The sequence below is a fragment of the Nyctibius grandis genome, chromosome 1 (assembly GCF_013368605.1).
Source record: "Nyctibius grandis isolate bNycGra1 chromosome 1, bNycGra1.pri, whole genome shotgun sequence".
Taxonomy (NCBI): Eukaryota; Metazoa; Chordata; class Aves; order Nyctibiiformes; family Nyctibiidae; genus Nyctibius; species Nyctibius grandis.
The window spans coordinates 62,490,851-62,518,172 of record NC_090658.1 but is presented as its reverse complement, the minus strand read 5'-3'; the positions used below and the strand labels follow the sequence as shown (position 1 = coordinate 62,518,172).

General features: G+C 44.1%; 1 protein-coding gene across 4 annotated transcripts in view; it reads right to left on the bottom strand.

The window, feature by feature from the left end:
- Window positions 1–10,291: 10,291 nt before the first annotated feature.
- Window positions 10,292–27,322, bottom strand: part of HIVEP2 (HIVEP zinc finger 2) — a 149,825-nt gene continuing 132,794 nt past the window's right edge. For all 4 annotated transcript variants that reach the window (XM_068416870.1, XM_068416897.1, XM_068416880.1 and 1 more), the window contains 4 exons: window positions 24,131–24,306; window positions 21,405–21,506; window positions 19,953–20,863; window positions 10,292–13,036 (listed from right to left, as the gene is read on the bottom strand). In XM_068416870.1, the coding sequence (XP_068272971.1) occupies window positions 12,218–13,036; window positions 19,953–20,863; window positions 21,405–21,506; window positions 24,131–24,306 (2,008 nt within the window). In that variant the 3' untranslated portion in view covers window positions 10,292–12,217. The remainder of the gene's footprint in view (window positions 13,037–19,952; window positions 20,864–21,404; window positions 21,507–24,130; window positions 24,307–27,322) is intronic.

Genomic DNA, 27,322 nt, shown 5'->3' with positions numbered 1-27,322 from the left:
ACATTCTCCATCCTCTGTCAGATCAGTTTCTGATTCATCCTATCTGATAACAACAGTACCTTGCCAGGTGACAGCATTGCCAAACTAAGTTATGCAGTGATGAACAAGTTTGACTTGACAGGAGAGCACTGAATGCTCAGAATGAGTGCATTGCAATGGTATCACTAATCATCATGGCAAGTCTCTTGCCAGGTCCACATAGACCTGCTATAATTTCATTGTTCCTGTGAGGGACTGACATTTGAATGGGCACATCATGAAAAGATCACGTAATAGGAAATATAACCTGGTATAAGAAAAGATCCTCCCTAGGTTTTTTTGTTTTGCCTTTTTTTTTTTTCTGATTTGTTTTTTATTATCTCCCCCTGTTTGGGTGATGAGCTTGCACTTTAAAAAGACCAGTGTCCCATCCCTGACTCTTGGCAAACTGTGAGCTTTGCCCTTTTTTCAGAGCCTTCCTCCGGCTTGGTTGTTTGTAGCCTGGAGCTCAGTCCCCCCAGGCCTCCCTGAACGGCCGCCAGATTTCTATGCTGATGTCAACAAACACTCCAAAAAGTGCAGTTTTTCTTGTACCTTACTGTCAGCTGTCAGTAAACTGTCACTAGGCAGGTGACGAAGGACAACCGTGAAAAATTGTACCACTGACAAAATAGGAAAATGTTTAAAAAACTTAAACTTGCTGTGATACTGTGAGTTTGCAGCACTGAGGAGTATGAGAGCAACCATCATCACAATGTTATATTCAGCGAGGTGGAAACAAATAGATTTTTAAATACAACTGTGTATGGTTTGTTGAAGCCATGTATAGTCTAAGGACAGATATATTTGGTCCACAAAAGTACAGATCTAGTTTTGGTTGGCATTAATATGTTTTGTACCCACCTGGAAACCTCAGAAAGTCAAAGCAAAACTCAGCTCCAAGTAGCTTTTTTCACCCAGCTGCTCATCAAAATAATGCAAAATTAAGAGCCAAATCCTCCATTGAATTAACTCATGATACCCGTTACGCTGCCACAAGTGTTGTGCTTGGAAGGATGCACTGTCTGAAACACAACCTTGGCCAAAGAGGCAGACAAAATCTGTGACTAAAAGAGCTTACAAGTTAAGGCACAGACCATAACGATGATTTTAAGTATGTTTAGTCAATGGGGCCTCTCCGGGTGTGTAAAGTTAAGCACATACCTCCAGCTTTGTAGGACCAACGCTCCCTGAAATTTCTCTCTGTGGGAGTTTGGTACAGAGACATAGTTTTTCCATCCTCTCAGTCTTTTCTTCTTGAGAAGCATTTGCACACAAAACCTCCCACAGCTCTTCCTGAGGTAGGAAGCCTTTGGAGGGTATGCTGGAGAGCTCAGTTTTTCCTTTACAATGAGCAAGGCAAGTACAGTTAATGCACAGAAAGCAAAGGCTTTCCTCCTAGGAGCTGGAAGCTCCTTTTCTGGCACGCCCAGCTCTTCTTAGCAAGCACCAAGCATTAGTCATGACCATGAACTCCCCAACCCCCAGCCCAACTGGGGTGCATTTAATGCTACATAGCACAGCCCTTATTCATGTTAATAAACACCGGCTCACTTAAGTAATCCCATTGATGTCATCAGCATGAGCAAGAATTGCAAAATCTAGCTGCTTTTAAGTAGCATTGTGTGTTACAGGGTTGGTTTTAGCACAGGTATAAATTTTTATCCAATCAGCTTACACAACCTGTCTCTTTGTCCAGCTGAGCTCTGGGTTTCCCACCAGGGTGACAGGTTCTTCTTCATCCCAGAGGCCATGCAGTCTCCTGAGCTTCCCTCTACCTTCCCAGAGGATTTCTGTGGATACAAAGCAACAGCCTTAACAGCAATTCTCTCCTTAGCTTCAGTCCCTGGTATCACTTTCAAAATTACTGACAGCCAACTCTCCTCTATCGTTAGGATCCCAGATGCCAGCAGAAGCCAGGTGCAAAAGAAGGAAATAACATTTCCAACTCAGATATGCAATCTGAATTTCTAAAGTGCAACGGATTGCAGATATGCTGTAATGCAAACCCTAGGAGGTAATGTTTGCCTCTAGTTTGACTTTTCACTAATATAACGAGGGAGTAAGCATACCTCTGAGTTATGAGTTGAGTAGGTTCCTTCTCTTCAGCTGATCCAGCCTGCTCATATGTCAGAGTAGTTCGTAGCTGGGCAGTAGCTTAAACTCCAGTGAGAGAGACTGGAGCTGATATGACTGTGGCTGGACATTTTGGGCAGGCTGTAGCTGTGTACACAGACTCCAAATGCATTTCCACTGAAGGAGACAGGTGACTTACTAAGCTTTGCGGATCAAACAAGGTGAGATGCTGTGGGATCACATAACTGCTTCATTAAAACAACAGCCTTTTTCTAAGTAAGTATTAAAAAAGCCTGGCAAGAAAAGGGCAGTGGTTCAAGCTGTGCTTTAAGCACTGAGTTTTCCAGGTGGAGGACATGAACAAGGCCCTCAGCAGCTCTTGTACATCCTGCTGGAAGAGGGCACAGCCTAAAGCAGATGCCTCACAAGTTCTCCAAGGAGCTGGCCCACCACTGAGAAGGGCTCCACCTCCGAGGAGATATGGCAGGGCTGAGCCACATGACAGCCCTGGACTGTGCAAACAGTTCCCACACTGGAGGAGGCTTCACAAGGGGATGCAGGGAGAGCTGGGACTGGGAGGACACGTGTGGCAGGGCACCATGTTCCAGTGGGGTGTTCAGTGTTTGCTCATCATCTGGTGTCCACCACCAGGTGAAGGAGATTGATTTATAGCCTACCCTATCAACTGGTGTTTGCGCCTGCACTGCTTCATTGAGTGGATTGTGTCACTGTTCAAGGGTACGTGACCATTTTTCTCTATTGGACTTGAGTGTGTAAGACATCGTTTCCTTTCAGACCAGAGCTAGCTAGGCTTTGCCCAGCAGGGAGCCCCAGAGGATCTGTCTCACCTGTAGTAAGAGGGGATTTTATGTGGGAAGGAAGAGGATCTTGCTGACTTAAATTCTGACAAAGTTCTTGACATTGTACGTGGTAAACTGGGAGTGAAGGGCTGGAGGAGTTAAGAGAACAACAACGGGAACAGGGTGAAATATGGACACAAGGCTCTGGCAAAAAGAAAATCTAGGGCCCAAGAGTCAAACTCTCAGAAACTTAGGGGCCTCTGTGCTAAAAGCACACCTATACTGTGGGTGCACAACACAGCAATGGGTGCACAGCCATGCAGCTCTTTATGTGGTTGCAGAGAGCTTTGGACATGCAGCAACACCAGCAGCCTGCAGGCAAAGAGTTGGTGGCCCTACTAATGGTGCCAAAATGCCCCCTGTGTCCACAACGAGGTGGAAACATCAGAAATAACAATATCAGCATCTGCCTGAGGACAGTTGCTACCTTCTTATAACCATTTTTTTTTTTGCATCTGGTTCCATTTATGACTCATACTTCCCAAACAAGCCATATGTTGCTGCAGAAGGCCTTTAACTTTGCTTGATTCGTATTGAGCTGTATTCCTGGCTGTCAGCCAAGTAACTGTAATAAAACCACTTTTTCCATCAAAAAAATAAAAATGAAATCCCATTTGCAGTGAGATTTAATTAGCAGCCAGTAAGTCATTTTGGTGTTGAAAGCATGCACACTCATGTTTTGTTATAGCCTGATTTGCACCTTCAAGCTCCATTGTAGCATTTTATTCGTTATAATACAGAAAGGTTTCCTTCCTCCCACCCCCCACCCCCCCGCCCCCAGCCTTCATTTCCCTGCAGATCCTGTAGCATTTGAATGACAGCAAATTTTTGGAAAATGTCACACCCTCTGAGCTCTTCTCTTTGGATGTCACATTTTGCATCACCTATTTAGAACATTGTGACATTGACGATTTTAACACCCCGAACACTGAGCTGACAACAGTAATTTCTGCTGAAATAGGCAGTCTATCAAGAAACTTGTGTATAAAATCAGGAGCTGGCATCCCATTAAAGCCCACAGAATACAGATGACTAAATCAGCGTCACTGCTGATGTTTCTGAAACAGGCCAAAGTTGGAGGGGGTGGGGGGAAGAGACTCTATCCTACCTATTTAAAACAGTCAGAGACTTTCTTCATCACTGCTCTTTTTAATTTAATGAAATTCTCAGGTAATGCACATTGTGACGACATATTTTTGGCTCCTGTCTCATATTCCCCCGGGAAGGGTAACGTTTGACACCGTTGGCATTATTTTGAATACCATAATATTAAGAAAAACAGCAAACTGAACCGTCGGAGGGTTTAGCTTGTCCCCTTTCCTGGAAAATCAGACTGCAGGAGCCAGGAAACTTTGCGAGCTCCAGGGTACAGAATTTCCAAGTACTTTTTGGGAGCTCGGGGAGCACCGACCGACCAGAGCAGCCTCAAATGGTGCATTCCCCGGGAATGGCCGCCCTGGAGCCCCCCGCCAGCCCCCTTGCCCTGCCCCACCGGGCTGAGCCCCCCAGCCAGCGCTGCTCCACCAGTGGCTTTCCTGGCACTGGCCAAGGCAGCGCATGGCTGCTCAGGAGCAGCTAGAGAGCAAGCCCAGCCAAAGCCAAGGCTGCTTACAGCAGCATTAACTCTCACTTGGATTTCTGCATGGAAATCCAGCGGGTTAGCGCAGGACGATGCTCTAGACGGTGGCTGGTCCTTTGCTCTCGCAGCCTGGCAGGGACCCAGCTCTGCAGAGAGCCAGCAAAAACGTTTCACGGGATCCCGCAGAGCAGGGGCAACACCACAGGGGTGTTATTCCCCTCAGCGTCTTCCCACTGCCTGTGTTAATTGATGGAGCAGGCAGCAGGGCTCAGCTTATAACGTCACCCAGCCCCCTTCACCCCCCACCCTGAGAGATCAGCTGGATCTGGATCCCTTCTGCTCGCAGTAGGACCAGAGGAAATACAGATGGAAAAAACTATTAGACTATTTAGCTCATCTTCTGCCAGAGAAAGACTGCTCCCTGCAGTATACCATGCCTTCACCTTTTTATTTTTTTATTTCAGAGTTAAAAGCCCCCTCTCTACTGTGTGTCCAAAGAAAACTTCTGAAAGATTTAAGATGAGTCCAAGATGTCTCTCTGTACCAGTGCCATAAGTTAAAATGACATCAAGAAATATGAAACGGAGAGGAAAAACTTTGTCACACAACTGGTCAAAGCCTCTGCTTTATCATTTACATTTTTCCTGGCAGTAAAAAGGAACAGGCTATTTCAGCCATGAATGTTTGCTCGTTGTTTCATTCATTTGTTCTCTTTCTTTCTTTATGGCTAAATACGGATGTTCTGGAAGGAAGAAAGATTGTGAGAAATAACAAATGGAAGTGAAGAGCCAGACGTCATTAAGTTAGTCATTAAGAAGCTTTAAGGGCCAGATTTTCACATGTGCCCAGAATCCAGCAGTTTCTGCTGAGAACAAGCACTCAGCACTTTCGAAAACTCTGACCACTTCACCTGAGTGCCTCAGTCAAAGAGTCCAGCTCTTCAGAAAATCTGGGTTTTGAAATAGTCACCCTTTCAAAGTAACCCTTTGGAGATTATTAGTATGTATCTATTTAGGAAGAATAAGCACGCAGGTCCTCCCCCAAGCCTTCATTTGCCTTGCAGACCACACAATGCCACTGTTTAGAGGGCCAACACTAATACGCCTGGAGGATTCAGGGCATTTACACCAGCACTCAGGATATTCGGGGACCAGCTCCTTCCACAGCCCGGAGCAGCCCCCCCACAGCCCCCCTGCCCCAGCAGAGCGCCACTGAACCAGGCAGAGACCTTCGCTTCTCTACGAGCAGATGGGAAGGGAAGAAATTGAAACAGCAAAATGCCAAGTACTCTGACATCCCTGCAACTTTAGCAGCGAGATTTCTCATCACCTCGTGGAAACAAGCCTTCAGAGACTGCATCTCCTGCTGTTAAAATGAATGTGGAAATTCCATTAGTTTCTATGGCGTGGTGTCAGCCTCATATATTCTGGCAGGGGAGACGGAAAGGAAATGTTCTCCAGGACGGAGCCGGATTTGCCTTCACCGGCTTTCTCCACCTTGCTGGGCGTTCATGGAGCTGTGCACGCTGCCGTGCATATTCATCCTGACTGCTTTGCTTAGCAATACTCCTGTCAATTAAGAGATGTCACTCATCAGGAAAGAATGCGAAAAGGCAATTTATGTGGTAATACTGTTTTTGGTTTTGATTAAGCCTGCTGCTGATCAAGCTCCCGTCGTCATGTCAGCTTCAGAATGAATATTCATACAATGCAGAAAAGCAGGGAAACTCACTAGAGCAGAAATTTTTACTAGTTTTTCAAAAAGTTGTTGTTTTCTTCTGCCACTGCTCCCACCAGCCTGCAGTCCAGCCTGCAAGCAGCCAAGTTCATGCAGGGTATTCATATGCTTGAACAGACCTCAGAGGTGTTAGGCTCCCACAGTCCCTTGGCTGCTCTGCAGCAGAAGTGCACTGGAACCACTGGAGCTAGCGTTACGTGCATTGGCTGAGGAGCTTGCCTGTAGCTTTGGCGTGACTGAAGGTGATTTTACAACGTATAGCAATGCACAGTGCGATAGGAGGCCACCCCTGTTTCTTAAAGCTGCAGGGAAAATTACAGCAAGGGACCATGTGCAGCCAGTTGCCAAAACAGAGACCCATCAGTCTCTGAACGCTAGTTCATCCTCTATGGGGAGTCCAGTGGTTCATGGTCATTGAGGTGGTCTGCTCCCAAGGATGGGTTTAATCTAACTCTGCCTTCACAGCGGTCCAGCTCAAGATTATCTTGTGGAAAAAGATAGAGACATTTCTCTTTTGTTTAAGTTCAATCACATGCCTAATAAAGCCTTACACACATGAACCATGTGTACAGGGCACCTCTATACTCACAAATAAAAGAAACTCTTAAAAAGAGTTTTCCTCACCAAGCACAATCATTTGGAAAAGGCTTATGTACAAACAACAAATCAGCTTATTATAACTCATGTAGGCATCACATAGGGGCAAAAGCCAAGTATTTCACAGTGAAAGCTGTTTCCCACACTCCTGGTGCTATCGGTGGTACCGAATCCAGTTAAAAGCAGGCATATTAAAGATAGTGCAAATACATGTGACAGGTGTAGCACATGCAAAGCCCCTGAGAATAATTACAGAACAAGTCAAACTATCCAGCAATTTCATCTTAAATTGAGCCTACAGTGATCATATGTTCAGGGTTTGTGTTTAGTGTATGTAATCTGTATATGAGAAAAGGGCACAAGGACACCATCACAGTAATAAATTCAGTTAGTGCACAGACTGCTGATTTTTTTCATGCAGGCATTTTAACTGAAAAAGAAACCCCCCAAATAGTGGCTGGACTAAATATATGATGTGCTGTGCAGGTTTTGCATTGAATATCCTGGATTTACTTTAAGGACATTCTTTACAGAATATTGACTGGGGTTTTTCAAGGGTGGCTAAATGACTTCGAAGGATAACTCCCATTGACATGTTCCACTGTGCAATGGAATAAATCAGTAAGCCTTGTTATCCCTCAGTTATTCAAGGCAAAACCCAATAAAGGATTCAGGCATTGCAGCACCTAACTTTTGGGGCTTGGTCCTCACTCTGAAGCCCAGAACTCTTTGCCATCTGTCCCCCTGCTCCACTGGACATGGGAGAGTCAATCACCTCAGAAAACAGCTGGATGCTAAGTAGGATGCATGTTTGAAACCATGCTCTCCAAGCTGTCCAGAAGGCTGCAGGCAGGGAACTGCTTGAGCTCAGTCCCTCTCCTTCAAAGTCTCTGTCACATCACTCTACTCACTGGCCTTCCAGACTGCTCTCTCCCTACTGAGCAGAGTACATCCAAAGAGATTTCATTCTTGGGGACAATAGGCTACAATCTTGCTGATGCAATGAATCTTGAATTCCTGGCTTTCACAGTAGCAGAACTTCAGCAGGAAAGAAAAGACTCTTCTACTCCTCATAAGGTACTTAGGGCACTCTCCTAGGAGACTGGGGTTGTTGATCTAGCAAAGGAGAGGCTTCAACACAGATTTTGCAGGGTTTTTTTTAAGATACCCAGGGAGGGGGACCAAGTCATTAGGCTAATCCGTAAGCGGTGGTGACAGCACTTGCCATACATATAATTCAACAGGGAGCCCCATCTCATCATATGTCAGGTATTTTCAAAGACCTGGTCGGTAGGGCAGGTCCCTTGGGGGATCTAGGCCAGGAAATGTGTAGTTTCTGGTGTCCAGCTCAGTTTGGGAAGGGAAGAGGATGAAGCAGTTACGAGGAGAGAAGTTCAACTCATGCCCAAAAGCAGAACTCAAGGAAATAGCCTCTAACAAGGAGCCACCTTTTAAGTCTAGGTGCCACTGGGGCTAAACAGGAGCTGACAGCAGGGTTCTTGGACTGAAATTTTTGTACTTAAGTAGCTTGACTCCATTTGGGTCTGTTATAGCTAACTGTGTCCCTTATTGCTGATAATTCTTATCCACTGCTGGCAATGTGTCCTGCAGCAGGGAAGTCCACATAAAGGTATTTAACATGTGACGGAGTTACTACCCTGAGTCAGAATCTAAAGCTTCATAAGAGGATTAAGCAGGCAGTTATATGATACCAATATGCTTTCTGTTTTGCTGATGCAAATAAATCCTGAAGTGACTCTGGTAACAGTATTCTGCAAGAAGGGAATAAAGAGAGCTTGCCAGAGCATCTGTGTTTCCCTTGTGCTTTATAGAAAAGACATATGGATCTTCATAGAAAATTCTAACCTCTATAATAGGTAATTATATTCCTGACTTAGAAATTCTATAGCATACTGCATATAAAATCCTCACTTGATTCTGCAGTTTTCTAGAGTGCCCTGTTAAATCTCCTTTTCATCCCTTTTAAAAAACACAGAACTTTTACATCAGAGACCTCAGAGTTACTCTTCTTGGTCCCATCAGACTTACGTGCACCCACCGCACCAAGTATTTTGGAGGACCCCCCCCCCCCATCACCCTCGGAGGGGCTGTCACCACACACAGGCACCGCCAGTCTTGCCCAGAGACCAACAACCCCGTCTGGGAGCCGTGCACCTGCGCTCCCGCAGCACCCACCCCGAGCCCGTAGGCTGGAGGCACGGTGTGTTATCTCGGCACGGCCAGGCACAAATGCAGCCCCACGCCGTTGTTGCCGCTGACGGCTCTGAGCCAGTTGCACCAGGCAGAGCAGGCAGAGCACTCATGAAATTATCTGCCCCCAGTCCTGGTTGCTGTACCCACTACGTTGGTTCTGAAAATTGCTCATGCCTGGGAAAATTTTGCCAGATGTGTTTGCCTTCCTCCTCCACACCACTTCCAAAGCGTGAAAAGTGGTCATCATCGATGCCTAGGCCTTGTATGAGGATATGTTTTTTTCAAAGCACTGTATAAACATTAACTCATTAAGAAAATACAATTAAGATTATAAGAACCTGAAACCTCTTTAGGGTTGCTCCATTGTAACCCAAAAATATCACACGTAATTTCAGTGATACTTGCTCAATGATTATAAAAAAAAAATAATGCCCCAAGGCTGAAAAGGTGGATGGTAAATTGCAGCTGCAAATTAATTAAAATAATCAAACAAGCCAGAGGTAACTCCCACAGTAAGGGGGTTGCTTACAAAGGCAGTGTTAATAGAGCATTTCTCATCGGGGGTTGCCTGGTTCCCTTTTAATAAAATATCTGTGATTACCTGATTATCTGATCATTGTGCAGAGCATTTTGTCTCAATACAGCCATGCAGCCAAGGAGGAGAAGAGAGGGGCTTTTATCACATAGGGCTTGTTTATTTAAAAACGTATAATTGACTTCTTTTTTTATGAAAGCATGATCCAACAAGCTGCTTGCCTCCAACTACATGTGCTGCTTCTCCTCTCTCCAGTCTGCGATGAGCCAGTTTTCTGGCACGCACTTATCTTGGCAAGGTTTACCATAATGATCTGGAATAAAGGTAGGAACACTGCAATAGATATGAGAAACTAACCTTTAATGGTTAGAAGCAGTCACCATCCATTATGGTATTACGCTCATCATATGCCATCATGCTAGAATTACGACAACATACCCACTGTGGTTCTGCCCCCACATGGTATTACTGGAGAAATAAACTGGTTTAGTTTGGTAATATCTGAGGAGGCCAAAGTATGATCTACATTTTTCGCTGCTGCTCACATTCTCAGGGGCGCTCCTTGTGCAGGAAAGCAGCGCTTGGGAATACAAGGTTCTGACAATGTACTGGAACGCCAATAAACTTAGAAAATTCAAAGAACACATGAAAACTAGACACCTCATGCATGTAACTGTATATTTATTTCTTTTTAAAGAACACTCCTTAAATGTATTGTAAGTCAATATACAAACTTGGTTTCACAGATTTATAATCCACTAAATAGCACAAAATATAATCCAGGTCGTTGGTTTCTTTCATCTGTGCGTGTGCGTGCGTATGTGTGTGCGTGCGCGCAGGTGCACACACGCACACTGCTGGTGGTAGCTGTAACCCACCACATGTGGTCAAACACAAGCCTGGGCTCCTCCTGACCTTCCTCTGGAGCAAACCTCACCCAGATGGAGACCCTGCTCTGGCAGACTGCGACTTGGTTGCCCATGGATCCCGCTCCTTGAGGAGGCCGGGGTGGCGGTGCTCTCTGCCTCGCCGGCAGGGCCATGCTCCTCAACCCACGGGATGGGACGGGACAGAATCACAGAATCACAGAATCACAGAATGTTAGGGATTGGAAGGGACCTCGAAAGATCATCTAGTCCAATCCCCCTGCCGGGGCAGGATTGCCTAGACCATATCACACAGGAACGCGTCCAGGCGGGTTTTGAATGTCTCCAGAGAAGGAGACTCCACAACCTCTCTGGGCAGCCTGTTCCAGTGTTCAGTCACCCAAAGACAGGATGGGAGGCTCCCCTGAAGCTGACCCGGGTACCGCAGCAGGGAGTCACCAGCCATGGTGTTCAAGTGCAAGGAAGCACCATTTTTTCCCGCTCCAAACCCTTCTCTGACACTCCGGGGCACCTCTGCGTGACACCTACGCCCCACGGTCAGCCCTCGCAAGCAGGGGACTGCCGGGGCTCGGCGGGGTGCCACTTGTCCAGCTAGCGGGCCAGCTCCTCGCCCAGCCCCGGGCAGCCGTAGTGGCCTCGCCACCCTGCTGTTGGAGGCAGGGGAGCAGGTCGAGTCACAGCCGGGCTCTGCCACCCAGCAGCCAGCCCCACGCACCAGCTCCGCGCCTGGCAGCACAGCCAACCTCGCCTGTCCCAGTGAATTACACAGACGGCACCAGTGATGCACTTGCACGTATTTACATGGGGTGGAATGTTTTCCCATAGCTTTTTAAAGGAGTATATAGATCAACATGTTCACATAAGACCAAATACTTTTAATATATTTATAACTGTTTTATAAAGCTTTGAAAAAACTCACAATAGCACATCGTTTTACTTTAATGCTTTACGGTACTATCAGTTTAAAATCACAATCAGCACTTAAGTTATAGTCAATCCGGCAAACAAGAGACAAAAAAAAATTACAAGAGTTAAGAACTGACTGATACATCCTTTATCCTTTTTTTTTTTTTAACTAATGCATAAGTGCAGAATAAGATAAGATACTCTAGTTTAAATATCTTGTTTTACAATATACATTTTGTTCTAATTACGCAACAGTAAATCCCATGCTTCACATAGAAAAGCAATCCACAACATTAAGAAAAAAATTTACAATTTATGAAACAAAGTAAATAAATATTAGTATTACAGAATCAGAGCTGTACATAAAAGCTGTTCAGTTTTAATCATATAAAAATATGTTTTAGTGCAACCTCACATATATTGATGCTGTTTTGCTTTACATCATTTAGATCCAAGTGTCCAAAAAAGGAAAGAAATTACATTTATTACAAAGCAGATACACAAATTCTAAAATATGTACAAATTACTGCTAAAAAAATGCTTATAAGAATATAAGCAAAGTAAAGAAAAGGCACAAACATCTGTACAATTTAAAAGTACCAGACCCAATAAGAATTTCAAATTTAGTTTTGGTCAGGCTCATGATGACTTGTTATTTTATCTAATTCTTTTGATATAACAAAAGTATATATAATAGCAAACTACTGTAACTTGGAACAGGCATGCTGTAAAGTTGAGTACTTCTTCTATCTCTAGGAAAAAAAAAAGTGGGGTAAATGTGTGGGTGAAAGTCTCCATGCATCTCAGATCAATGTGGCTTGCTCTTCTCAGATGACGGATCTTTTCTTTCCTGTGTGCTTGATGGGGGGTCGCTCCTGCTGTGAAAGCCCAACTGCCGGACGTCCACAAAGCTCTTGCTGCAAAAGGTGGGATGGGCTAACGCAGTCTGTGATGTACCAAAACTGTCCTGTTCACCACCATGCAAGTCAGGATGGGTGGCTGAGGCACAGGGCTGGCCTGGCTCAGATCCACTAAAGTGTTTAATGCTAAAATGTGCACTTTCTAAGGGTTTCTGGTGAGGCTCAGAAGGCCTCTGCAGCTGCTCTGCCCCGTGCAGAATGGCTTCTTCTGTGGCGATTCGCAGAGAGGCTATGGCTTTTGTACAAGTCTGTATGTTCTCCTCCTGCTCCCTCTCGGTAGCTACGACACTGTCCTCCGACGTGCTCTGCGCCAGCAACAGCAACGGAGAGGAGGGCACGCTGGAGGGAGCGGTGGGGTGCAAGCTGTGTGGAGAGGTACATTTCTCGTGGTGCTTAGAAATACTATATGACTCTTTTGTAAGGATTTCCGCAGTTCCTCTTTGCTTCTCCTCAGAGCCTTCCCTCTGCAGGGTCATTGTGGACGGAGGATGTAAACCTGAAAGGGCCACCGGTACTGAATGGACCATCTGGATACCCCCAATAGGCATCATGGGGATGGGTGCTCGGATCTGTTGCTGGGAGTGTAGTGGAAGATGACTGAAGACGTAGTCACTCGGACCTTCGGGGAACGAGCTAGACCCGCGGTGCTCCATACCTCCTTTTTCTCCATATATATTGAAGTAAGGCCCCTGAGACAACCCCCTTCTCTGTAACCAGAAAAACAGAAGAAATGTCAGCACTGCTACTAGCAAAATTCTTGCTCGGCTGCCAAACCACCTATCTGCTTTCCTGTCTAACACAACCTCCCCTTCACGCAGCACCTTTCATCCAGATGGATCCCAAAGCATTTGGAAAACTCCACTAATTGCTTATCCAAACAACATAGGAGGTTTTGCTTAGCTCAGCCCTACAGGGCTCATTCCTCTGAGGTGAAAGGCAGCAGGTAGTTAAGAGTGTTCAGCGACACAATGCAGCAATTTAGGTCAGGAAGTGAATAGTATTATATTCAACTGAAACTAAGTAGAGAATTTGGGGCAGATAGATAGAGTTTCATTCCCTGGGAGAAATTTGGCCAGGAGATCCATCTTACTCTCTCTTTTGGCAAACTGTGCAAACTGGGCTGGTACTGGCAGTCCATACTGGGTATCAAGACTGTTGCAGAGAAATACACATCCGAATGCTCCCTGCTCACCACCAGTGCTTGGCAGTACAGGAAAAATCTGACTGCATATGCATATTTTCTGTCTGATGAACGATTCTGCTCTGGAGCCCCAGAGAAGGCACTTGCTCCTCCTGCCCTCCACCATGAGCTTTACCCAGTCTTTGATGAAAGGGGCCAGGTATTTCCATGGAAGTTCAAGTGCCTCTGTGCAATGAAAACCCAAATTTTGATACTCATCAAGACAACTGGAGCACCACTCTGGCCTATCTGTAGTGTAAACAATAAATAATAACAAAAGCACAGACATTAGCTCTGAGTGATAGTGATGATTCTGTCGCAGGGAGACTCACCCACTCATAATGGGATTGAGAAGAATGAGGGATTTTGTAACGGCTAATAAAAACCAGTCTTGCAATATTGACATTTTCAGTGCCTTCCCATTAGTTCCTGCTTTGGAAGAATGAAGAGCTCCATCCCCACTCAATATTAAATATGCCCTGGGCTTTTGGGTTTCTCTTTTTTTCATTCTTAACTTTTAAAATTTGTTTTCCATCTGATGATTAAGTATCATTTATTGCTGACCAGAGGAATAACGATGACAGAAGTGCAGGATGACATTTTCATAATTGTGTGTGGGATTTGGCCACACAACTCTCAGGGACTCCCATAGGAAATTAAATGAACGAAAATGCTCATCTCTGCTCTGCAAATTGACCAAACACCTATCAATTGCCCCAGAGCTGTGCTGCTACCACAGCCTTGGTGTGGCAGCCCGAGGATTGTGCTGCTAAATGCCAATGTATTAAAGCGACAGCACTTCACTGCTGGGAAATCCTAGCTCTCAAGGCATTGAGCAACCTCTTGATCCCATCCCGGGGAACTGGTTTAGGGGCAATTAAAGATTCAGTTTCTGTGCTACCCAGGGGCTAAATCTCACTGTGCTCAGATGCTTTGTCCTGTTCGATATAAATCAACGTTGAAACAGGAAGGGTGACCCACAATCATCAGACTTGAACTTAAGAGATGTTATTATTCAGAGACTAATCTATGTTGGGACTTTTCCTATTCAGAAAGTAAGACACTTGAGTCTCATAAAAGAGAAACTGTCATAAGAAAGCGCAGTGACAGTACGTTATACTGCTGAATGGGGAAAAATTTACAGTATAAACTGCAGTTGCCAAGCCACAAGACATAGTCCACCTACCCTGTCAGGGCTTCCTATCGCTAACCTCACTTCTGCACAGCTGCTTGCCCTCTTTTTTTTTTTTTTCCACCTTTGGTCTGTCAACCCATTTATCAGTCATACTGTCCTCTTGGATGTTTCCTAAGCCATGACATTTATCACTCTTGCATCTGATGTGAACTTGGGCTAAGGGAAATAGAGCAAAAGCAACCAAAAAAAGGAGTAAAACCCATTGAAGTCCAAACCTAGTCACCCACATATCTCTAATTGAGAAAGAAACTGGCTTCATGTTGTACCCTGCCACAGTTTCAAAAGGGCACAGAGCAACAGTCTGTCCTTGTTGGACAGAGGTGGCTAACACGATAGAAACTGATACACGCTTCAAGATCAGCAGTATCACACAATATATGTCTCATATGTCTAATTTTTACATAGACAGTGACAATGTGTGCATGTCCACTGGATGCCTTCCAAGCCTGGCTGCGCACATATCAGATTATCTTTCTCCAGCTCTGGCAGATAAGTTTGGAAATGGCCAACGTAAATGGCTATAGGCATTAGTAACTGTCCGTACCTCTTCCCCTGGTTTTATTTCCCTTACCAATACCTAGCATTTTCATACCTACAAGCAGACACACATATACTTATTCACATGGAAAGACTGAATATTAGAGAAGCTGTCTTCTTTTAACAAACACCCTGAAAATCCAAAGATGTTATTCTGTTGACAGGGCGAGTATTAGATCACATCACTGAGCACAGTGTGGAAAGTCACAGTATCTTGTTGCTGTGCAGTCAGAATGGGTGGGTGCCAGTGCAGTGAGATGAGCGCCTCTCTTTGTCAGGTCACGGGAATCCAGTTCATTTCCTCTTAATTCTCATTTGTTGCAGTTTAGCATGTCTCCCTCCAACCCCAGGTGACATGTAATTTCCCAAGCAACAATATTCTGTAGGAGCTTTTCGCTAAACTCTCTGACCTGGTCATAAAGCCAGACTACCACACCCCTGAGCAAAGCCATATTCAGCTTCACAGTCCTCTAGAATGCCTCAGGGATGAGATAGAGTTTACCTTGTATCTGGCACATCACACAAAACAGGCTGTGGACGATTAAGAGGAAGATTGCATTTCAAAGCCAAGCACCCTTCACAGACATCCTCCTGGTAGCCTCAGACCACAGCTTGCAAAAAGATGGCAGGTCGAAAACAATCTCTTTGGTTATCATATCGTAAGGTACTTGAGGCTTTTTAAAGTTAAAAAACAGAAAATGGTGAACTCTATTGTGAAATTCAGTAACGGAGCATGTTACCGATGTGCCTTCTAAAAGACATGATGCTTAATAAAGTGACTATAAATCTGTGTGGACCTCAGTTTCAGGATCAGCTCAATTTGCAGTCCTACTGAGAATGCACCACAGCAGCCCACATATACTAGTGGACTCATTTACAGTTTACCTGGATTTCAAAAGTTTTATGCTGGCTCTCTGCACAGGAATGCATTTCACTCAAGATGATAAAGTACTGAGTGCTTGGGAAGGGATTTAATACCCATGTCTGGGATGATCATAGGACCTTAAGTCCTATCAACTTTTAAGTGGATATAGAGGTGCCTAACTCCCTTCAGCCCTTCTGAACATACTGAGACAGGCATCAGACTTCAAAATGAATGAGAGGTGCAACAAAACAGAAACACAAGCAAAATCTGCTACCTCCTAGAAGCTAAAACAGTTGCTAGGGACAAGTTTGTACAGCTCACAGCAAGATATATTCACAGTCTCATTGTGTCTAGCCCTGGGACTGGAAGAAGAGGCAAAAGCTCTGGTCCACACTAGGAAGTGGCAGGGTGCACTAGGAGTGGGGACAAGCAGGAACAGAGTGAAACCGTTGGTGCTGAATCCCATGTTCACAATACAACTGTGGGGTTGGAGAGGAAGGTTGATTTGGACTAATCCTATGCAGTCTCTTCTCACTCACTTGGATGCCTGCTACAGTTTAAGTGCACCTGCTGCACTCCTGGAGAACATTTTTCAGTTTAATTTAACCTGAAAACAATCCAGGTCACTTACTCCAAGACTGCTATGCAATGTGAGTCAAAGCACAATAAACATGACAACAGAGACATATGCCTGACCCAAACTAGAATGCTAAGAGAGATGCACGCAGGGTAAACAAAAGCAGCCTTCCTATCTCTCCTCTTTCTCTCAGGACTGGCATAAAATGACAAGGGAAAAGAATCAGAGCCCTTCGATAATGGCATCAGCCTCCTCAGAAAGGAAAGAAACCTCTGGCATTGACAGAAGGGAAGATCCCAAGTGTATTTAGAGTGCAATGGGGATCTGCCTTTAAATTTAAAGACACCAGTTTAACCTGCCAAAGCCAAATGTGCACCAGCATCAATCAGAGCCTTAGGCTACTTTGGAGAGAGTATCCTGTTGCAAGAGTGTATCCTATTATTAACTGCCAAAGAAAAAAAAAGTATATTTTTCTCTATTTTTGTACAATCTATAAAAATAGTTACTTTCCCTACACTCTTTTCCACTTCCTAAAGAAATAATTTCAACTGCTTTCTATGTGGTGCTTTCAATGCCAGAGCACTTTACAAGCTCTTTGCACAAGACCACCAAAGCGCATGAACATCCAAGGGGAAGCAACATGAAGGAGAACTAGACCAGCACTGGCCAAAGAGACTAGAGCAAATACATCAATTTCAGTGGAGAAGAAAGAAAACTGGCCTCTTCTGGGAACACAGGCACCAGAAGCACAAACCCACTCTTATTCCTGCAAGGACTGGGAACCCAATGCAACTCTGAAAGAGGAAGCAGAATTGTAAACTGGCATCTGCTTCACTGATGCAGTTGCTAATCATATTCTGATTTGCTGGATTTCACTTCTCTGAAAGTGAAAAACAGCCTTTATTCCTTTTCCTTCTCTGACAGCTTTCATTTATAGCAAGCCCAGGTGTTATTTGTCTTCCCACACACTGAGTATAACTTGTGTTTCACCTAAACTCAACTACTGTTTGGCTAAAGTATGTCTTCCAGAAAGGCATCAAGAGGTGAAGAATACATCTTTCCTTCCTTGCAGTCGTTTGTTGAGATGGGCAATCATCCTCAATTGTCATTTCCTCATTTAAATTTGCCTAGGATCCGCTTCCACTGATGCCTGTATTCAGGTTCCAGTGACTGTGCTGAGATCTGGGCTTCTCTCTCAAAACACCCAACATACCACTGAGTTATCAATGCTTTCTGTAGGAGAAATAATCGTTTACATTGGGTTTTTCACTGCCACATGCCTGATACTACCTCAAAAACAAGGTAAGTGTTAAAAACCCATCTGGCATGGTGGACTTTCCAAAAGAAGGAGCTAAGGGTGCTAAAAGAGTCCTTACAATGTGCTAAACGCCTTGCTGGAAGGTGTGCATAACACACAGGACAAACATTACAGCAAGAACTGTCAGATGGCCAAGGGTGACTGTTACATACCCTTTTGCCAGCATCATTGCACATCCAAAATCTCTACTACAGGATGCCAGTGGAAATGTCTCATGTGGGACATTAGGGACTGGGGCTCCCTGCACAATGTCAGCTGTAGTGTCACGTATAATCCCTTCCATTTGATACTAAGACATCATAACTGTTAAACTGGTGGCTCTTCATCCTCTTGTTGTGCTTCCTTACTTTTTCGGTAGAACTGCTGGAGGGATTTGTATCCTCTCTCAGCTACACAGCTATCACCACTATGAGAGTGCAGCAGGGTTCCAGCATGCCCTTCCTCAAGGACCGCTTAGCCAGCCACTCCTCTCTGCTGCTCCCCCCAACAACGTACCAGGCCACGGGGCCACGTCTAAGATGTGGGAGAAGTACCCGTGTTGCTCTCTCCTACACACATGGCTGCTCACACTGAAGCTTTCCCTTATGCCCCTGAAAAGCCAGGAAACCACTTTTGGATCTACCAGGCTGGCGGCACCTTGGCTCTGTTCGGTTCATCCCTGCTCCAGCCACCTTTGCTCAGCTGCATCCCTCGCTCCATTCCCAGGTGCAGGTAACGCATCAGCCTGGCTCCACAGAGAAGAGAAATTCACCCCAGAGCTCTGGAAATGCTGATTTTATGAGCTTATGGTTCACTTCTCCTCTACTGAGAAGAACCACAAAGAACTACACAAAGAGAAGACTGGCGATGGGGAAGTGGGGAGGAGAGCCCTGCTGGGAGGAGGTCAAGGACGCAGGAGCCCTGAGGCAGCGGGAGCCTGTCACAGCTTGCCCTGGTTGAATCCACACATACAGGCTGATGAGGCAGGCAGCGAGAGGGCAGCAGCAACATCAAACGTGGCAAGGGAAGCATGCTAAACAAATAAATAAATCCAAACATTGAGGCCTTTCCTTAACTCTAAAGACCAAACTTATTTGTGGAGAGAGTGCTTTGTGAATGCTAGGGCCTGTCAAAAGTGTCAAGTCGTCAGTTTCTGAGAGCAGGTTTACCGAAAGAGAATGGCACAGACAGCAGCTGTGCAAGTTTTGCATATTTCCATTTCCACCCAGACAGTTGCATCTCTGCTGAAACAGCCAGTCGTGATGGCGCTTTCTGTGGGGGAGACAGCTGCCTCCTCCTGTCACACGATAATATCCTTTAAACTCGAGCCACAGATCCTGATTTCGATGGGCACCCTGCTTTTCTGAGAAGTTCCATTTATTTTAGTGTTTTTTATTCCATTAAACAATACTTTGGTGATGGCCACTGTACTGCAGTATCAGGGCCTTAAGCCCTGATCTGGGCTCGATCCCATCTGACAGTCTGGGCGGTAAAAGGTTTTACAGTGCAGAAACAAGCTCCACACACCATGTAAGCTTCCTGGGCCATTTTAAAATAATATAATATTTTATATATTATATATAAATATATTTATATATAATATATAAATATATATAATTATATTTATATATATATTAATATTATAATATAATTATATATATATAATAAATACAATAAAGATGAGGGCAGTTAATGTAAGCCAGCCTAATTTCATTGAAGTTAATGGAACTACTCAGGCTTGTACCAAGTAAAGATTTGACCCTTAGGCTGACTCTATCACATCTAATTGAATCAACATCCCGACTTGGTCCCCACCTACTCCAAATTTCTTGCTTTTGTTCCAGAACTTCCCACAAAGGCTCAAAGCTTATGCCTTCTTCTTCCACAAAGCTGCAAAGTTTTTTTAAAATACTATGCACAGGTAAGAGCACTGGTTTTGACAACAGGAGTGAAAATATTCTTTCGTACTTACTGAATGCCCCACTGGAATAGATTCAGACTGTAAATATTGACCCATGGACAACGCTGGATTATGGTATAAGCCCCTTCGGGGAGATGCCGCTCTAACGGAGGCCATGTATCTCCTCTCTCGCCTAGGAGACAAATCTCTTCGAACAGATGCATCTTTCCCTGGTGACATTGGTCTCCTTGGCGATAGGTGACGTCTTGGTGACACGTCCCGTCTTGGTGATAACTCTCTCCTCAGCACAGCCTCCTTCCGCGGGGAAAGGTGCCTCATGGGTGAAATATCTCTTCGGGGTGACAGATGCCTTCTAGGTGACAAATCCCCTTTTGGCATTAAATACCTCTTTGGTGAGTTATCTCTATAGGGTGAAGAATCGTAGCTGGGTGACGACTGTTGACTGGAAGGTGAGAGGTCCCTTGGAGACGAACTGGGGTCTAACGAAAGCACATAATCCTCATCCATGCAGCTAGGTATGTATAATTTGTCTTTATCGGGCTCTGAATCGGTACTCTTACTCTGGAAAAACCTCTGATATTCTGTCATCTGTGAGTCTTCACAGGAATCGCTTGGTGTTACAAGCTGAGTAACCTGAATGCTAGGTAAGGTGACCAAGTAACTGATGAGGGAGGAGTGTCCCACGGAAAGGGAGCCCTCGGGGGAAGCCCCCTGTGATGTCCCAGCCGAGTTCACCGACAGGGAGGAGAACCGCGGGGGCTGCGGGCTGGTGCTTCTTGATCTGGTTTTTGGTGTCGAGTCTCCCTGAGTATCATCAAAATCATCCTCATCTTCATCATCATCATCATTGTCGTCGCCATCCTCGCCATCTGACTCCTCTGCGTCAGAGAACTGGTGTTCTGCTGACAGGCCTGCCAGGTTGCTACTCTTCTCTGCCTCCTGCTGCATGTCCTCCATGTTTTCTGAAACACCCATGGCAAGTCAAAATGGTAAGCACGGACCCCACCTCTTACGCCTTTCACCACATTCATTCCCCACCCCGCACACCCATTGCCATCACTGGATGCTCTTCATCTGGGATGGCTGCGTAATGCCATTCTTCATAGTCTCAAACCATAATTTTTCATAACAATATCTTAAAACTCTATACTTGAAAGGAAGCATAAAAAGCAAATTCACCCTACCCCACCTTGCAGCTTTGCTAAATGTTGCCATCTCTCACATCTAAACTGAAAAGAATAGGAACTTTGTATGAGACAGATGACAATGGGTCATACTTTTATTTCCAGCTCCTCCTCATGTATCTTAATTAAAAATGCAACTCAGACAAATGGATTGGATTTATTTTTTATACTTCCTATTTATTAAAAAGATGCCTCTCAATTAAAAAATGCCCCAAATGCTCTTAATATATTTTCCCATGCCAGCCACTGTGCTAAAGTGCAATGAGTCATTTGCATACTCCAGAGGCTGTTCCAGATAAATGAAATCATTCTGACATACCTGCTTCTTCTGTTTCAGCATCATCTACAGATGTCATTGATACTCCAAGCTCCAGGCATTTTTTCATGTGTGCTTTAGACTTCATATGTTTTGTCAGGTTTCCTACAGGTCAGAGATTAATCTAATTAATGGACAACAGCAAAGATCACTCTCCAAGTCAGGTTTTGGTGTGTCTTAACTCCATTATCCTGCAGATGGGGGTTTTTAGTTTAAAAAAACCCCATCAGACAGGGCTGACTCATCCAGCCCACTGCCCTCAGATCCTGTTTTAATGAGTGGGTTTTTGTATCTTCCAAAAAAAAAAATATTTCAAATAAACTTAAACTCAGGGTCTGAGAGGTATATAGGCATCTCTCCAATTTTCCACGTGACATTTAGGCACCCCAAGCTAAAAAACTTGCTTTTGGATGTTATCTGTCCCTGGGCTGAGTGTTCATGGTATGTACAGACTGCCCAGACAATGAAGTCCAATGCACACCAGCCATTCAGGGCTCACACTCCTAGTTTCACAGTAGTGCTTTCAAGCTAAGGGCTCTCCCATTTACTTCACATGTAGGCTCCAAATGTTCGGTGTGTTTGAAGCATTTTGAAGCAACAGTACCCCACAAAAAAGATATTTACGGGAGACTTCTCTATGCAAGTTTACCATCTAGCTGCAATCTCTGAACTGAGAGGGGCTGTACTTACAGCATTCACCTGGGATGTGGGAAATCCAAGTTCAGCTCCCTGCTTTGGAGTATGGATATGAACCAGACACAGCAGGGATTTGAAATCAGATCTCCCGTTCCCCTGAGGGAGCAATCTAACACTAGACTATTGACTTTCTGGAGTGCCTGTCTTGGTCTGTTTTTTCACAGATGATACGAAAACTGGGTTGAGACTGGCCTCAAGAGACATTTCATGGCAAAGAATCTTGAGGACAAAGCACAAGGTGGAGAAACAAGAATATTGCTCTAATCCATTAGCCACTTCACTCACACTTGCAACACCCAATGGGGAAATTATAGCACAAGCAAACCCAATCCACTGCCAAGACACAGTGCTTCTTAGCTCAAGGAAAGCACTCTGTGAATGTACCTATGCTGCTTTTGGGACCCCAACCAGCATCTCCAGATGGTGCATGGGGCACATGCAACCTGGGGGCACGAACACTGCACCACTCTGTTGGATAGTGGAGGTGTGCTTAGAAGCTCACAAGACAGACTTCTCTCCTCTGACTTTCAGTCCCAGCTAGTTCAAATAATTCCCTTCTCAGTAAAAGTTTCTTATTGTGCCTGTGCACTGCATGAAAAATCTAACTTGGCCACTGGTGCCTCTGGATGGCTAAATGCTCAGGGTGTACATGGAAACCTAAGTTTCTCTGAAGGTCTGTCCCCTACTGCTCTCAGCAAAATAACAACGATTATGAGGGTGACAACTGCTCATAAGCAGTAATACACCAGTTAAAACACTTCTTATACTTTGAAGGCTAACTTAGTCCCTTCCTATTCATGCCCTTGTGCATTAGCATACCACCTCCTCCCTGTTCCTTCTTCTCTGCCAGAAATGCCAGCCTCAGCAAGCAATTTCACATTTCTTTCCATGCCATCTCTTCTGCCTGGAATGTCCTCTCTGAACACAGCGGCAAAACCACAACCCTCCTTCAAGTCCCTCCTCAAGACCCATTCCTCCAGCAATGTCAAATGTAAACAATGATCTGAGAACAGCTCACCAGATGGTCTATTGGGACTACGAATGAGCAGCTCCTTGTCTTTGTCTCTACACCCCCATGAAAGTTCTCATCTTAAATTAGGTTGATGGGTCTGCTGCCATCCATCAGCTATTCCGATCTTTGGCAGAGGAAGAAGTGCTGGAGTCATGGAAACTATTACAATTCTCAATCCTCAAAACAGCCATGAAGCTGCACTGGGATCTTGGGAGAAATTTTTTTCAGCTTCCTCTCTCCCCCTTCAAGTAAGTTCACCACACTGGGACCAGAATCCACTTCCCTTGTCTGTCAAAGGGAAGCTAAGAAACTGAGAACCTAACGCTCATTTGGGCTGTGCTACAAAGAAATGCTACCAAAGAAAAGGATTTTTTTTTCTTTTAAGGAGATAGTTGCAACTCAAATCTGAATTCCAAAGAATATCATTATCTGTGGCCTCAGCATGACAAATGGAAGCTTTTTCCTGTGCTGATAAATACATGTGAACATAAGCTATCAGATCTCTATTCATAATTAATGCCACAGTTGGATGGAGTGGCCCATCTAGAAGATATACATTATTTATAAACTTGAAACTGACCCACTGTAAAGCCTGTGAAGGCATGTTTTCCTCAGCAGCTGATGCTCTGCTTCTATATTATGTCATAACAAGAGTGCTCTCCTGGTAGCATTTAAGAGTTGCTGCAATTAAAATTTGCACCATGTAACAATTTTGGCAGAAAGTATTATTTGTAAGGGCGGTCCTTATGCTAATACATTTTCTCTGCAGACAGATGGACCAGCCAAGAGCCTACAGCTCTTAATGAAGCTATCCAAGGAGCCTCAGAGTCTCACAAAATCCCTGGATCAATTAAACAGAAGAGAAAAACCTCTCTCATGAAGTCCTGTATACAAAAACACAATAATTTTATTCTGAAGAAAATGCTCTCCTTGATTGCAAAGGGTGCTTGGATCCCAGATGCCAAAACAGCTCAAGATTTGTTTGGGATGTGGACAGAGTTCAGCAAAAAGGGTCAAGTACCTTTAGTTTTGAAGGCAAAATTGCACAACTTGCATACATAAGGCCGGACATCAGTATGAGTGCGGATATGTTTTTTGAGCATGCTTGGCTTTTTGCAGCGAATTCCACATTCTTCACAAATGTATTTTCCTCGGCCACGACCTCTGACATAGACATAATCCTCATTTGATTTATACCTGTTGGAAGAGCATTTAAATCATACAGACTCCAGGTCACATACATGCACAAGCATCACCTCTATGTATCTGATCCTGATCCTGTATGTATCTCATCACAACAAATTCACAGAAGTCCATAGAAACTACTGAATTTTCAGGCTGGAACTCACAAGTATTTGCCTTTCAGGGAATGCACTGGTCCCATTGTGTTTTAACAATATGAGACCAAAGGGCTGCAGTATGATAACAGTATAAACACCTTGTCAGGAAACAGGTTAGCTACCATTCCTACAGACACAGCACAACTCCAAATATGAGTCTGCAGGCTGGATTTATTTCTGCTAACTACAGTCTTGTACAACGCAGGCATCTACCGGCACTGAAAACAGTGTCATTTTGCAGCAAGGATCTTTCAACTATTTTAGTGCATTTATCCCTTGGCATCAGATAAACCATATCCTGGAAATGCCCGTTTCTCCCCACTAAGCATAAAGGGAATGCAGATGACCAGCAAGGCTGTACACATTTACACTACAGATGCCTGAAGTTCCCGAAGAAGGATCCCTCCCTAAGGGACAACAAGTTGAGTTCACTCAGGTACGTGCTGCTTTAGAAATAAAACGGGAAACTTCCAACCTGCACACTTAGCAGAAAGCTGTTAAAGGAATTTTTCTTAGCACAGGCGTAAGCGTTTCATGCTATTTTTGCTGATTACACAGTGTGTCATTAGATAATAAGAAAGATATGCAAATCTATGTAAAGCTGTACATTGCCTTTGCTATCATGATAAATTGTTAATACCGAAATCTAAAAGGGCCCAGGGGATCTGCTCAGGTTGTTCTGAGGTTTGAAGAGTGCTGGGCATTCCCTAGAGGGAGAATTTCATACTGATTCACCCAAAGTAAAATCCAAAAATTGCAAGAACTGAGAAACAGTATTTTTTCTGCCGTCTGTCCTCCACTGCCCTCTCCCTAAGCAGCACAAAGTACTTTCCGTCACCCTGCAGTTGCGCAGCCCACAAAATATCATTGGTACTGACAGTCAGCGCTTTAAATAAATACGGGACTGTGTGACAGATTCTGTTAACGTGATGGTAAATCTACAAGAAGCAAGTGGCGATTTTTGGGTTACAGAGCTGAAACATTTTTCAAGTGTGCTTTTCTTAGATGAACGCTTCTTCCATTGTTTAGCTATATCACTGATAATATAAATACTGAAGCTAATATCTTAGAAATACATATAACACTGTCCTGTCCTCACATCCATCTTGTTATCTACTAAACACAACAGCTCCTCTTTCAAATGTGGATGCCTAAATTCAGGTTTTTTCATCTCCTTTCCAATAAAGTTGGCCCTTTTCCTTCATTGACCCTGGGCAAAACTGGCATAGTCTAATGTCATTTAATATTTAGTCATTTCTCTAGCAGGTTTTTTTGTATAACATTTCTGGGATTCTGCTTCTCCGTCTGCCCCATTTCCCAGGTTCTCCTTCATACACACATGCCAGCCACTCATAGTCATCTCTCTATCCACTGCTTCATCAACTACCTCCAGGCTTTCTCCCACAGACAGAAAAAGTGTCCATTATTGTTTGAAAGCCTGCCATTTTATCTTCTTTTCATCTCTCCTTACAGTCTGATTTTGCTGGGATGGAGTCTACCATATCACCCCTGATTGATATTGGTAAGATAAATGCTGTGTTATAACATGTGCTTTTCTGTTGCTCCATCTCTGCTGTTCCTCTGCCTGACCTCATTCCACCGGCTTCTGTCACCTGTCAGATCCCATTGAGCACAAAGACAATTAGACAAGATCTGTCTCTTCATCATTCATATGGACAGTTCTTGGCCATAACTGACCTTGACTCTCTAAGTATGCTGCACCATAAAGATGAGTGTAAGAGAAATGACATACACAAATTTGACATTTCAAGAAGGCCTGGTCCAAAAACTGAAACACCAGAAGACTGAGTCTATGGTGATTATCTTTCTAGCCCCCAGAAATACTAGATCTTACTATTAACTCGTGCCTCTCTCAAAGCTTTCAATGATTTACCCCTTCCCACTACACAGCTTTCATATAAGGATTATGGTCACTGCTGCTCGGAGCTCAATGTGAATGGGACTCTAGAGTTGATAAGTATTAACAAGCTTCAGAGTCTTGCAATTTCTATGCAAAACGTTATTTTATTGGAGATTTTCAATTAGAGTCTATTACTGATAGACACAAAAGAGCAAACATGAGCAAACTGTGAGCTCTTGCTGTCAGCTGTTAATGGCATTAAGCCAGATGTCAGATGAACAGGCACGTTTGCCCTGTCCCTCCTTTCTTTCCACTTCACGCCGTTAGTAACTAACTAACTGTACTGCAGCAAGTACTGAACTTCAAATTGCTGCTTTTCTTTGAGGAACACTGCTTCATATCCCACCAGGGTTTTGCAGTCACAGATGATGGAAAGCAGAGTTTATGATTCAGATAATTTCATTTGAATCAAACCACCTGCCAGAGGTAATAAGATGGTTGTTAGCTTCCATTTTAGAAGTGTACTGCAAAGGTATACAAGTGTCCATTTCATTTGCTCTTTGTAACGAGCTTCATAAGCCTCAAAACAATGCTAATGGGCTTTCAGGTCTCCTTTTTCCCTCTCTGTTATTTTTTTCTGTTATCACTTGAGTGATGGATGGCCATGGTAAAATTAAACATTATTTTATCAACCATACATGACAGATCTATGGATTAGGCTTAGATGCCATAGATTTCATTGTCATCTTACATTTTAACTCCAAAATCCAACTTCAGTAAATAATAACAATTTACAACAAAAAGAGTAAGCATGCCTAGCTAACCCATTCAAGTGAGTGAAGGTACACAGACTCTAACAATGGAAAGATATCCTCATGGAAGCCATTAAATACGAAGAAACAGTATAGGAAATATCAAAATGTTAACCGTTTATCCATTTCTTTATGACCTAAGAAATGACAAGAACAATTTTGAGTGAATGCTTTCACACACATAGAAAATACAATTGTCC